Raw genomic sequence first — 13,370 nt, 5'->3', positions numbered from 1 at the left:
GCATTGTGAAGCTACAGATACCAACTTTAATATGAGAGAGAGAGAGAGAGAGACATTCGGACTGTCCCACAAGTATTATCAGCTTTCTGAATACCTGCTGCTTTTTTCCATGGTAAATACTGATGGATGGATTAGATGTTATGATTGTGACTAAGATAATTATTAACTTTGTGAATTGTGAGCGAGACTATTTTTTAATTTTTCACTTGTCTCTATTAATCAACTTGCAGGCTCCAGCTCAGGTTATATGCTCTTTCTAGTTTTTACTTGTTATTACTATTTTTGTATATTTTTTTCAGTTGTTAATTTCTCCGGAGTCAAGAAACATCTTCAATTAACAAGCGAAGGGTTGAAAGAAAAGAGAAGATTTTGGGGCTGGGGTTAAGTGGCGTGGAAGAGGACAACAAAAGTGGGAATATTAAAATGAGTGGATTGATTGCTATCAAGCTCCAATAAGTAGAGAAAGAGAAAGAAAGAGTGTGGCGCTCGACAGAAAGCAGTGATATCCGAGCCCCTAAAACCTCCATTGCACCAGTAGACCACTTTCTTGGGTTCTTCCTCGATTTGATCGTTCCTTTCTTTCTCTCACTTTGCTTCTCTACAAAACTTTCCCTTTCTCTCTCTTTTCTTTGCAGTAATGGCAGTGCATCAGTGCCAGTGCGAGAAAAGAGGGAGGGAGTTTTCATCGGGAAGGTAAAGCTTTACCTCAGTGCCTCAAAGATGACACATTTCTTGAGCAACAGCCTCTTCTTCTATATCTGAGAACTCTCTTCTCACCCCGCGTGCGCTCTGCTATTCCGCTGGAAAGCGCTCTCTCCCCCGCCCTTTTTTTCTCCTCGCGAACAGAATTCATAGAGAGAGGTAGTCTGTGCGTTCCTGGAGAGAGTTAATGCTTTTTAAGACCAGAAAGATGAACACCCATTTCCCAAAGGAAATCTGAGCAGTCTTTGGCAGAACAGGCAAGAGTGTAAAACCCACAAAGATAACATAACTGACTCACTTCTTACTTCGACTACTACAACTACTACTATCCCTATTTAGGATTTCCTGTGAAAAGGCTGTTTGTTGTAGCATAAATCTCGGGAGAGCACTGCTGATACAATACCAACAATCTTTAGAGCAAAAGATCGCGTAGGAGAGAGAAAGAAAGACGAAACAGAAAGAGGGATGGGTAAATTTGTTAGTACCACTACTATATAGCTAAGCACAAATGAACAATTAGGAAATTAAGGATAAGACAGTAAGTGTGACAGAGAGAGATAATGGAGGGTGGTTCCAATAGCACTTCTAGTATGATGGCTTTTGGAGACAACAGTAATGGACTATGTCCTATGATGATGATGATGCCTCTCATGACTTCTCATCATCATCATCCTCCTCCCCCTCCTAATGCAGACTCATCATCAAATACCTTATTCCTTCCTCTCCCTCCCACAAACAATCAAGACCATAACCGTAGTAGTGGTGGTGGCACTTCTACAATTCTTGATAATCACAACAACAGCAGCAACAACGGCTGTTATTTCATGGACAACAACGATGGCAACACTGCTTCTGTCAAGGCTAAGATCATGGCTCATCCTCACTATCACCGACTCTTGGCTGCATATATCAACTGCCAAAAGGTGGAGACTAGCAGTAGTTTCAGTCACACCCCTCCTTGCGACAAGCCTAAAACTATAAATTTCCCCCTCTAGCGTTACTTATTTCTCTAATCGGAAAACTAGAGCACATCTCTTCCTCTTGGTGAAGTAGACCAACTGAGATAACCTAATGCTAAGCCTTTGAAAACGATGGTTATAATTTATGGTTGCTTTTATAGTTTCCTTGAAAATTATGGATCTGTGAAAAGAAATTCTTCTAAAAGTTTTTTGAGTTTACTTTTAAGAATTCAAGATTTCTGTTCCAGGGAAAGTGAGAGGTCAAAAAATGTTTTGAGCAATATATATGATAGAGACACGAGTAGGTTTTCACTTCTTTTTCTTTTCCTTTAGTTGTTTTATAGATGGCGTATGTAAATCTTCAGGTTGGAGCACCATCTGAAGTGGTGGCTAGATTAGAAGAAGCCTGTGCATCTGCAGCAGCAATGGGTCCAACTGGTACGAGTTGTATTGGTGAAGATCCAGGCCTTGACCAGTTCATGGAGGCTTACTGTGAGATGCTGACCAAGTATGAGCAAGAGCTATCAAAGCCCTTGAAGGAAGCCATGCTTTTCCTCCAGAGGGTCGAGTGTCAATTCAAAGCCCTCACTGTTTCCTCTCCAAATTCTGGTGATAATAATCTCTTTTACCCTGTCTCAGTGTATGTACATGATTGTGGTGATAATAATCTCTCTTACCCTGTCTGACTGTGTGTACATGTAGGTCTTGAGATCTCTACGCACTATAACTTTTTTAGCGAGATTTATTTTGTATTAAAATAATCAGTCATGCATGTCTTCGTTTCCAATAAGGATTAATTAACAATATAGAAGAATTTGTTTTCCCGAAGTGGGTACTTTCTGTTTCTTTTTTTCTTAAAAAAAAAAAAAAATCTTTCCCTCTATCTTCTTGACTGAACTGTGTTTGAGTTGCTAGGGTATCCTCGCAGAAGATGGTCTTTCTCGCTGCGTAGGCCGCAGGGTTTGGGGGCGTTCTATATTCCTTGCTTTGATTCTCTTCTAGGTGTTCGTGTATTTTTAATGTGTTTCTTGGTTTCTCGTGAATTCTACTTCCTATATTGGTATGCCTCGGCACCATTTCTTGCGCCTTGTCAACGGATTTTTTCAATGTTACTGTCGAGCCATGTATGATGCTGAAATAACCCTGCTCTTAGAAGTTAAATATCTATCGCTGTGCTATTTTGTACCGCATCGTTGCAAACCCTATGGAAGTTGCCAGTGTTTAAATCTCTGTCGGTTGGAGATTCAATTACATGCGAAATTCTTTAGTTGTGGCTGATAAGAGTGGCATCATGGACGCGTAATTTTGAGCTTAAAGAATCTGAAATAAACATCAGTGGTACTTATGGTTGTTCATCCTGAAGACTTTTGGGATGCATCTTGAAATTTAGGGTTTCTTGGTGCATGGGTGATCATGCAAGTCCATTCCCTCGGCAAATATTGTTATGATTTGGGCACACAAGTTTAGCCAAGGAAGCGAAGGAGTTTGAAATTCTGGACAGAGGTTTTTGGCTTGAAGGCTTAGCTTCCCTTTTTGTTTTCCCCATATATTTATCAATAAACGTAAACTTTCGAGAGTGGAAGGGAAGAGGTTTTAGGGATTACATTCAGTAGCTATGCCCTAAAGGTCAAAATGTTTTAGATTGGCAGGTGAGAAATGGTTTCTTGGAATATCATTTGCTAGGAGATGATCCATCTTCACTGGTAAAGTAGGATGTGAGTTGTATTTTGTATGTACGAAGCTTTGGTGAGAGAATTTACACTTGCAAATATTTACTGGAAGTTCAATCAGCCCATTTCTTTTGGCAAAATATTGTTTATTTTAGCATGCATTGTTACCATGGATACCTATAAGATTTGGAATAGAGTTGCAACTTGAATTGCCTATTTAAAAACCCTAGCGTAAACAAAACTTTTCTGTGTTGGTTTCAACTCTAACAATGAATGTTTATTTGAATTCATTTTTGCAATATATGCTTCAACTTGCTTTATTATTAGTATTACTCGAACTGAAAGTATCTGAGCTTGCTTATTGTCTGATATGGTAATGCTGTGCAAATTGCGTTTGCGATCTTCTTAAAGGGCTATTCAATTAGTTTCTATTGCTTTTTTTTTTTTTTTTGTTTAACTGGGTATAATTGTTCAGTCTGCTCCCATAGAAGATATTAGAAATATAATGCATGGTAGTTTGGAAATTAGAAATATAATGCATGGTAGTTTGGAAATTAAAGGGGCTTAATTTGTTGGATATATTATTTTGAATGAATTTTGATAGAATTTTTGGGACTAACTTTCTTCTGTCTTTTCCTATTCCTTGTTACAAATTCAATTCTTTTCTTTTGAATATAAGTCTTTTTTGGAAGCCCATCTCAGTTGTTCCTGAATTAGCATGGTTTGTTTTCTTTCTTTTCCCTTTTTTTTTGTGTAATGGTAATGAAAATTATAATTTTTGTCAGTTTGGAAGCTGTTAGAAATAAGTGAAATTGAATAATATTGAGTCATGGAGATTTTGAGGAAGAAGGCTGCTATAGTTTTGTAGAAAAGAAAAAATAAATTTAGATCTCCTTACCAGTATGGAAAAGTTGGTCATAGTGCTCTGATTGGATTAATTACTGGAAGAGCTATCTCAATGGAAACAAGGAGTCAAATCGAGTTCTTGTATATGAAATTATGACCAACTGGCATTAATTATACTGCTTGCTGTATTGCATTGGATGAATCTTTTGTAGAACTAATTTGCATTATTAAAAACAAGCTCGAAATAGAAAAATGTGAACATGCTGCATTTGCATCTTTTCCTAGTCTAATGGTTCTGGAGAAATGATATGTGTGGGTCCAAAAGTGGCATCTATAAGCATCATGAAATATACTTGAGTTATTATAAGAGCCCCAGCTCAGGTGGATAAAAAGAATCATTATTTAAATTCATTAGGTGCAACGGAATGCAACTTTTGTCAATTATTAATTATTTAAACTTGTTCTTTCCATAACTTTTGTCATCATTATGATTGCAATTCAATGCAATCATCTTAAATGAGACTCTTATTTGGACTAAATACTTCTGGTTCATATGAAGTAGAAGTGGTTCTTATCAATGGCTTGAGTGGAAATGGGCTCATTTTATGGTCATCTTTCTTCTATATATTCTTCAGTGTGTTCAATGTCTGAAATAATAATAATAATAATAATAATAATAATAATAATAATAATAATAATATATTCTTTATCCTAATCATAGTCGACTAAATTATGTTCTATATATTTGGGGATATGGGTTAGCTGACTGCCATTCTATAATGAAGCTTACTTTGGGAAAATGGAGAGAAATAACAAAGTGCGCTTCAGTGATTATCATTTTTGTACAGGAAATACCTTGGTTAATAACACAACTTATGACTTTTTTTGAGGATAGTACTTGATTGTTCAATTAGAATTAATGTGTTGCAGGTTTTTACGTGTGGGTAATGAAGCAATAATATATTTTACATAAAGGCATTTCACTAAAACAGGCTGAAATTAGAGCTCCACTGTTTTAGTAGTTGTTATTATTGTTGTTTATGGTAAAAGAAGTTCTCGTGCATTTTGTGGTTCTTACTTCTTTATGCCTGCTGCCATCAGCTTGTGGTGAGGCCAATGAAAGGAATGGATCATCTGAAGAAGAAGTTGATGTGAACAACAACTTCATAGATCCCCAGGCTGAAGATCAGGAACTGAAAGGTCAGCTACTGCGCAGGTACAGTGGATATTTGGGCAGCCTAAAGCAGGAGTTCATGAAAAAGAGGAAGAAGGGGAAATTACCTAAAGAAGCAAGGCAGCAGTTACTGGATTGGTGGAGCAGACATTACAAATGGCCTTATCCATCGGTATGAATAATTAGTGTGCATATCTTCCAACTTTACTAATGCTATACTTGATCATACTGTATGGACACATCATAACTTGTAGTTTGCAAGTGCTGAGTAATGGCTAGATCTTTCTGAGTTGGAACGGAGACATATATTTGTGATTTGGCTATAGATCACCAACTATTTTAACCGTTAAAAAAAGGCCTATTGACATACAACTTAATTAATCTTTGTGTTCTATAATGGAGATAGCATTGCACTTTGCCACCATGTCTTTTGTGCTCACAGTTTTCATGATATCATTTGTAATATGCCTTTTAAGAGTTGCATCTCGTGTCAACAGGAATCACAAAAGCTAGCCTTAGCAGAATCTACTGGTCTGGATCAGAAGCAAATTAATAACTGGTTCATTAACCAAAGGAAGCGACACTGGAAACCATCTGAGGATATGCAGTTTGTGGTGATGGATGCTACCCATTCTCACTATTACATGGATAATGTTCTCGGTAATCCATTCCCAATGGATATCTCTCCCACGCTTCTCTGAAGATGACCAAATATGTTTAGGGGTCCTTGTTGTTGGAATGCAAGTGTATTTGTAACTGTATCGCCGTTGGACTTGGAATTATGGTCTGAACTGTATGCTTCTGAAGGCTATTAAATGTAACTGAATGTTGAACCAGTCGCTCTCTTATTTATGTAATTTTTGTATCGTCTTTAACTGACTTGGATGTGAAATGGTTTGTTGCACAACTCCCTCTCAAGTTCTTGAAGAATGCTAAAATTTTCAGATCTCCATGTGCCCTTTTGTCTTACCCTAAGATATTGCTTCCAAGGCAAGGTCGTGGGAGCTGTGGACTGCAGTTTGCATGGTTCATGTTTTGTTACGGCCCATATATGTAGATGCTGTATTTTCTGCGGAAATATATAGTATAATTCGTCTGATGTTCAAGGTCTGAAATGTATTTTCGGCAACTCTCACTTTGTCATAAGCAAATCCAGCTAAAGGCCGGTTCGGCCTTTGAACCAAACCAGGACCAGCTCGGGTCAGCTCGAAACTAGCCTTGGTCAATGGTTTGGGGCTTGAACTGACCTTGAACTGTGGTTAGATGACCGGCTAAGGGCTCTTTCCCTCTCTCCCTTGAACTGAGCTGGGACCGACTCAATTCAAAAACTTAATTTTTTTCTTTTATAAATAATGTTTAAAATTTATCATAGTTTCATATTTTGTATAGCCGAATCGAAATCATTCTGAACTAAAACCGTGAAGTGAGCGGAATTGAATCAGAACTGACCCTTGGCTAGATATAAGCGTGCCATGGCCAATGGACTAAGCTCATGCCGGCATAGTGTAGTCTCAATTAATAGTTCCGACTGTATGATGAAATTTTAGATGAGATTTTACTGCAGAGCAGGCACTCCAACATATAGCCTGCACGTAAAGCATGGCCTTTGGATGCGTTTCAAAACTGTTATGCTCCAGCAGATGGTAGGCCTCATCTATTTACTCTTTGTGCGTAAATACATCAACAATGTCTAAAGAGGAAAACAAAAGGATATATAGGCATTCCAGAAACACACAACTATCATAGTTGAGTTCAGTGTAATGTCTCGTCTTGTTTGGTATTTTTGATTATATATATATAATCTATTCAAATCAAATAGCCCATAAAAAAGAATAAGAGGCTTTTTATTTTTGAAGGCCTACCAATCGAAAGTGGGAGGTGTAGCTTGTGTATATGCGTTGCTAATGATTTCATGACAACTCTATTAATGGGAAATCATATATTTCAAGGACCTCTAATGAATATTTTGTGATGGATTTTGCATGGTATTTGCAGTGTAATTCGATTTCTTTCTTCGAATGTGTTTGTGGATAACTGGATATATATATAGATATGCCATAAAAGAGTTAGCGGCTTTTATGTTGGCTTGGTTGAACCGATCTCTTTTGGATGGGATCCCTTGTGTTCGACTCAATTTAAAGGAGATTGGATCTAGCAAGGAGACAAGCTTTACACCAGCAATTTGATGTCAATCCGAGGCTATCAGTTTCGAACACATAGAGATCGGTAGGATTAGTTGGCCATGTTAATCAGATAAAGATCATATCGATAGGAATGAGACAAGACAAAAGCCGTTAAGAATGATAAACGAAATCATTGTCGAGAATTATGCTAACAGAGTATGATTTCATAACGAATGACAACATACAACTCAACATTAACTAACAGGATCTTGGAAATCATGCTAAAGTGTTTCCAATCACCGTATTAAGTAGATCTTCAGCACCTACTCAAGTACATTTATATTCATTCTCATATTTCACTGTTACAATTTCTTCTATAAGTATTAAAAAAAAATCATTTAATTTGAGTATCCAAGTGGCTGCAATTAGGCTACCGATCTCACTTTTTTGTGATTTCAGTCTATTCACAATCTAATTACATTTGTCCGATGAGCCAAGAATACCAATCAGTATCGATAGGTTTAGAAATTTAGACAATGTTATACTTATTTACTCTTTAAATTTCTTAAATGCATTGATGAAGTGATAGTATTATATTCATACTTTAGTACTGTTGATTAACCAAAAAAAGTATTAATAATATAGTAATTTAATAAAATTAAAGAAATAGAGTATATTTAAAAAAATTTAGTATGTTAACCAATGAACATTTACCCAAGAATCTCTTTGGTGAAAGGGAAAGCAAGCAATATCCGAAATGATCTCCATGGGCTAGCTCTTGTTGTTTGAATTGGTTAGCCCATTCCTGGAATATCCTTTTGGGTTGGACTTGTATGTATGGGCTGGCTGATTTGAGCCTCCACCTAACAAAATGAAAAGAACACAGAAGCCTCCACGACGAAACTAGCTGGGGTTTTTAGCACTTCCCAATTTCACAAGTGCCTCCATCCTCGAACAATAAGGTTACCGGGCAGGCGGATCCAAAGCTACTTTCGTATATTAGCTGTCGAAATCGATCGACTGAGGATTGTTAGTATTTCTCAGTTTGCTTCTTTCTTCATCTGCTTTTTTTTTAGTCAATCATTTTCTCGAACAGTTAGCGGGCATTAGCATTGCTTTAGTCTTTTGGAATAAAGATGGACTGGTGCTGTATTCCTATTTTAATCGGTGGAGCCTGCCTTTTCTAGTTCGTTAAACAATGGCGGTATCGATTTCGAAAAGCATTTTACGCTCTTTTGGGTCTTTGAACGTTGGTCGTTGCATTTCTCCATTTCTCAGTTATCAGTCATTTCGAGCTTCTAATGGTAGGGGATATACTATCTTACTATATAACTTGAAGTTGCTTAATGGGAATATTTTGTGGCTTCGAAAGTGTTTACCTTTCATTTGTTGACCTCACCTTGGACAGATTTGTGTGGCCATGTCTTTGGGAATTGCTTATTTTCTGCAGAATCTTCTAGCTTTGTCAAGGTACTTTAACATCATTCTTTGTCCAAGAGCCATATCAGAATACATTCCATTCTTTAATGGTCATTGCAGTCATAAGCCTGTTTTGCATCATGTTTTAATTTAGGGTGGGGCAGCTTCCCTTGCGTATCGGAGGTTTTCAACATCTATCCTAACTCCTGGGTCAAGTGATGGTGCATTCCCCTCTGATTTATTATCCACAAAGGCTGTGTTAACACCGGAGCGCAAAATAGGTATGGAAAGAGTTGGAATTTGCTTACACGACTTTATGGGTGATGCACTGGATAGGAAAAATTATAGCTGCTGAAATTAGTGACGTCTACTTAAGATATCCATTTGATGGCTTAATGCTTGACTCAAAATTCTAATATTATTTAAAAAAAGGTCAGGTGAGTTATTATTAATTTTTTTTATTGAAAAATTATGAACATCTAACATTAAAAAGCATCAATATTTCACATGCTTTAGGCTTAAGATGATAACATCACCTTAACTTTCGACCTCTAAACTCTTTAAGTTCAAGACTGATTTGTATTTCATAGAGATGAGCATAGCTTAATTTTTTTGTATTAATTCATCAATTTCAGAAGTACCGCATAAACAGTGTTTTAGAGTACTTTGGTACGATTTTTCATCAATAAAAAAATGTCTTTATATTATTTGTGACATATCTGAAAATAGACTTTTAAATTTGGAGTGTTCTATCTATCATGTCATAGCTCTTCTGTCTGTTGTCACCACCACTTGCTTAAGTAGATTCTAACCATTGCTCACAGTTATTTCTTTCTTCCATTTCTTATGCTATTGACATTGATAAGCAAACTTAAACCAATTAAGGTTCACTTTTTCTATGGGTTGACATGGCATACCTGAGGTTTGACTCTTGGGTGCTTTGAGCTCCTTCAATATTCAGTTGTAATCTTCTGTCCTTTATTTTTACGATGTGCATATTGGTAAATTTTATTAATTTTATGTTGTGATATAGGCCTTTATCAGGACTTGGTAATTCCAGTGACAAATTTTCACAATGAGGACAAGGGATTAATGGTTTTGGCTGGTGATGTTTTTGATGTGCCCATTAAGAAGCATATTATTCATCGTGTTGTACGATGGCAACTTGCAAAACGACAACAGGTGATGGTCGACCATTATAAAGCTTTAAAGAATGTGATTATATAGCATTGATGGTACTATGACTTTAAGTGTATATGGAAAGAATATCATTGGTTTGCTTATGGCTTAGGGTATACCATTGAGAACGTTAAAGTTTTGTTAGTAGTTCTTTAAATTCTTGTCTTAATCACAGTTTATTTGTATGTTATTTGTTTGGTTGTCGGAAGTCAAAACAAAGGTTCCCTTTCTGTTTGATCCACATAAGACATTTTTTATGAAGGAAAAATTGTCAGGGGGCTATCCTATGTGAAATGAAAATGAACGGGGGAGAAGGTGAGGGTTGATGTGTTGATGAATCTGTCCCTAATTTGCATATCATTCATGTCTGATATATGTTACTCATATGTAACAATATTGCATATCTAATATTATTGCATTGCTATATGATGAATTATTTATTATTAGATATGTTACTGATATGTATTTATATTAAACTTCCACACTATAAAAAAAGTTTTGCAACTTGTAAATGTTGGGAAGTTGATGTGTAAGAATCAGGTATCAGAATCTTATGTGATTCAACTTGTCTACAGGGAACACATTCGACAAAAACAATCAGTGAAGTTAGTGGGACTGGTAGAAAACCATATCAACAGAAAGGTACTGGTCGAGCACGGCATGGAACATTGCGTGGACCACAGGTATAGAAGCTCTTTTGCCCTACTCAATGGTTAGATAGGTGGTCTTTTGTGCTGTTGCGGCATGTCAGTGAATTTGCTGGACTTTAAAGACTGTTTTTTGGATAACAGTTTAGGGGTGGTGCTACAATGCATGGCCCTAAGCCTCGGAGTCATGCTATTAAATGCAACAAGAAAGTTAGGCGTCTAGGATTGAAGATTGCTTTGACGGCTCGAGCAGCAGAAGGAAAGGCATGTCTTTGTTCCTCAATTTTTAATTTTACATGAATGCACTTGTGAAAAAGGTTAGAAGTTTCTTTCGGATAGCCTTTCTGGTTACCATTTATTGTATTAATGGGTCGTATGGATTCTATTTATTGAAATGTGGCGTAACGTTGCATTTTTTGCACAATTGATGCATGGGCCTGTGTTCTTGGGAGGGATGCTGACTTGTTTGTGATTATCATCTTCATTTCTGAGAAGGCTTTATGTTAGGATATTTCCATTTTTAAATGTCACATCTATTCCACCAGTTAAACTACTGATATGAGTACTTTTGGGAGAGACGTTACCTCTTTCTTGATTATTATCTACATTCTTACCAGGCTTTGTATTATCTGTACTGCTGTTGTTTAACTGCTGTGGTTGGTCTTGAATATCAAATTTTCACATAATTTCTGTGCCTGTGTATCTGGTTACATTTCTTAGACTTCCTCTTTAACGGTAGCTTCACAAGTCAAATTCTCGAAGCATTTTTCTTCCATATATGGAGCAATAATCTTTAAAATATTTTGGTAATATACAGCTTCTGGTTTTTGAGGATTTGGAGGTCCCTACACATAAAACGAAGAATATTGTGAACTATGTCAACCAAATGGAGAACACCAAGAAGCTACTGCTGGTGGATGGTGGCCTGATTAATGAAAAGCTGAAGTTGGCTACTCAAAATCTACATTATGTCAATGTACTACCATCAATTGTAAGTTCTTGCAATCCTTAATCCTTTTTCACAATATAGTTGGATATGGAATGAAAATTCTGCTGCCTGGATCTTGGCTACATTTTAATAATCTTTCAAGTGTGTGATCTTCTCGATATAATTCAGGGATAAAACCCTAAGTTCAGGCTCTGCAAAGCTAAAACTGTGGCATAACTCTTTGACTTCCTTGAATTGTTGATATATTTGGGTGTTGTTTCATTTGAGAATCCTTGCATGTGAGAGCTGTAAAAATCATGAGTGATCCACTGAAGACATCACAAAACCTTCTTTTTCCCCTTCTCTTAAATAGTTACACACTTTCTTTCTTCTCTGCTAATATTTTACTTCAAAATATCCCAAAGTCCAAACACCAAAGCTTTTCCTGTGTCTTCAAGATTCTCTTTGCATCAGAATAGAAACATATGAACTGGCTTGCATGTATAGACATGATCACACAAGTTGGATATTTATGGAGGTGGGCATCTGTTGTCTCTGAGCTTGCAATTTCTTGTGCTCTTTTCAGGGCTTGAATGTCTACAGCATCCTGCTGCATGATACACTGGTGATGTCTCGTGATGCCATAAACAGGATTGTTGAACGGATGCACACTCCAATTAATCGATGAAGTGACATCATTTTGTGCTCCATTCCATTAGTTTTTGAGTTGAAAGACGACAAGAAGTATCCAGAATAATCTTGTATTGTTTTCTTCTCCTTAAAATATGCAAAAATGCAGTCAGATGCCCATTACCTAGGACTAGTTTACCCTTCAAATAGGAACATTTTTATTTGAATTTCGGTGAGAGATCAAAAATGGCATGATGCAGATTTTGCATTGGTATTTCCAGACAGAAATTTACGCCCCCTTGGTTCTCAGTTTTGGATGCATCTTGTTTCAATCTTCATTGCACACATTTCAGAATACATTGGCTTTGAATGATCCATGGGTGATATTTTCATTTAAAAATTTGTTATGTGAAATTCATCCTAGATGGAGTTCAACTTCTTGTATGATATATCGCAGAAAGTTTACTGTGTGGAAAAATAAAAGCATAATGTATCTAAAATTTTGTTTACTATGGCCAATTATTATAAATTTAATTTTATATAAAAATGAATCTAATAATTTTTAAATTAAATATTTATATCAAAATTTATAAATTTAATTAATTTTACATAATTTTAATATAAATATTTAGTGTAAAAATAAATTTATTTAACTCACTTTTGTATCTCAAGTGTAAGTTCTTAATTTGAAAATAATGGGCTACCTTATGGATACCATATTCTTCATTTTCCTTCCCGGAAACGAGCATAGTATAATATTGGCTTAACAAGATCATTCTTAAAATGTCTCAAAATCATAGAGATTGGGATTCTTTTCTTGCCAGGCGATAACGATAACGAATAGAATGGACATATTAACTCTCTGTTGGGCCAGATGAAGCATCACAAGACTTCACATTCTTAAGCGTGTGATTTTTCATGTTATTTGCAGAACGAGCAGCAGTTTTTGCAGCGCAGGCGGCTGGTAACCATGGGCTAGGTCTTTCAACCGTTTGTGTCTTACGTTAGGATTTAAGGGTTTTGCTTTAGTTGCAAATCCAGTCTACAGCGATTTCATTGCAGAACACATTCCCTCTGCAGTTTCAGGCATTAT

The 13,370-nt window shown here is 36.4% G+C and overlaps 2 protein-coding genes across 3 annotated transcripts; both read left to right on the top strand.

Moving 5' to 3' along the window:
• Positions 1-342: 342 nt before the first annotated feature.
• LOC110631920 (homeobox protein SBH1) lies at positions 343-6,230 on the top strand. The gene is made up of 4 exons (XM_021779942.2): positions 343-1,625; positions 2,027-2,270; positions 5,279-5,523; positions 5,849-6,230. The coding sequence occupies exons 1-4, from the start codon at positions 1,263-1,265 to the stop codon at positions 6,050-6,052; spliced, it is 1,056 nt and encodes a 351-aa protein (XP_021635634.2). The 5' UTR covers positions 343-1,262; the 3' UTR covers positions 6,053-6,230.
• A 2,114-nt stretch (positions 6,231-8,344) lies between these two features.
• LOC110631949 (uncharacterized) lies at positions 8,345-12,586 on the top strand. Of its 2 annotated transcripts, none has more exons than XM_021779999.2 (9): positions 8,345-8,503; positions 8,571-8,778; positions 8,883-8,944; positions 9,048-9,174; positions 9,927-10,075; positions 10,648-10,755; positions 10,864-10,983; positions 11,537-11,710; positions 12,234-12,586. In XM_021779999.2, exons 2-9 carry the CDS (start codon positions 8,673-8,675, stop codon positions 12,333-12,335), a joined length of 948 nt encoding a protein of 315 aa, XP_021635691.1. In that variant the 5' UTR covers positions 8,345-8,503; positions 8,571-8,672; the 3' UTR covers positions 12,336-12,586. The 2 variants fall into 2 exon arrangements, with proteins under 2 accessions (XP_021635691.1, XP_021635692.1); XM_021780000.2 differs by having other exon boundaries at positions 8,349-8,503; positions 8,662-8,778.
• Positions 12,587-13,370: the final 784 nt, after the last annotated feature.

The sequence above is a fragment of the Hevea brasiliensis genome, chromosome 11 (assembly GCF_030052815.1).
Source record: "Hevea brasiliensis isolate MT/VB/25A 57/8 chromosome 11, ASM3005281v1, whole genome shotgun sequence".
In the NCBI taxonomy this organism is placed as follows: domain Eukaryota; kingdom Viridiplantae; phylum Streptophyta; class Magnoliopsida; order Malpighiales; family Euphorbiaceae; genus Hevea; species Hevea brasiliensis.
Note: the sequence above shows the minus strand (reverse complement) of the source record. Positions and strands in the feature narration are given on the sequence as shown.

What these genes read in the sequence shown, in the direction of transcription:
- LOC110631920 (XM_021779942.2), top strand. Translation starts at nt 1,263, where the DNA reads ATGGAGGGTGGTTCCAATAGCACTTCTAGTATGATGGCTTTTGGAGAC. An exon ending in CATATATCAACTGCCAAAAG is followed by an intron (nt 1,626 to 2,026) that starts GTGGAGACTAGC and finishes GTAAATCTTCAG; the next exon opens with GTTGGAGCACCATCTGAAGT. An exon ending in TGTTTCCTCTCCAAATTCTG is followed by an intron (nt 2,271 to 5,278) that starts GTGATAATAATC and finishes TGCTGCCATCAG; the next exon opens with CTTGTGGTGAGGCCAATGAA.
- LOC110631949 (XM_021779999.2), top strand. Translation starts at nt 8,673, where the DNA reads ATGGCGGTATCGATTTCGAAAAGCATTTTACGCTCTTTTGGGTCTTTG. An exon ending in AATCTTCTAGCTTTGTCAAG is followed by an intron (nt 8,945 to 9,047) that starts GTACTTTAACAT and finishes GTTTTAATTTAG; the next exon opens with GGTGGGGCAGCTTCCCTTGC. An exon ending in AACACCGGAGCGCAAAATAG is followed by an intron (nt 9,175 to 9,926) that starts GTATGGAAAGAG and finishes GTTGTGATATAG; the next exon opens with GCCTTTATCAGGACTTGGTA.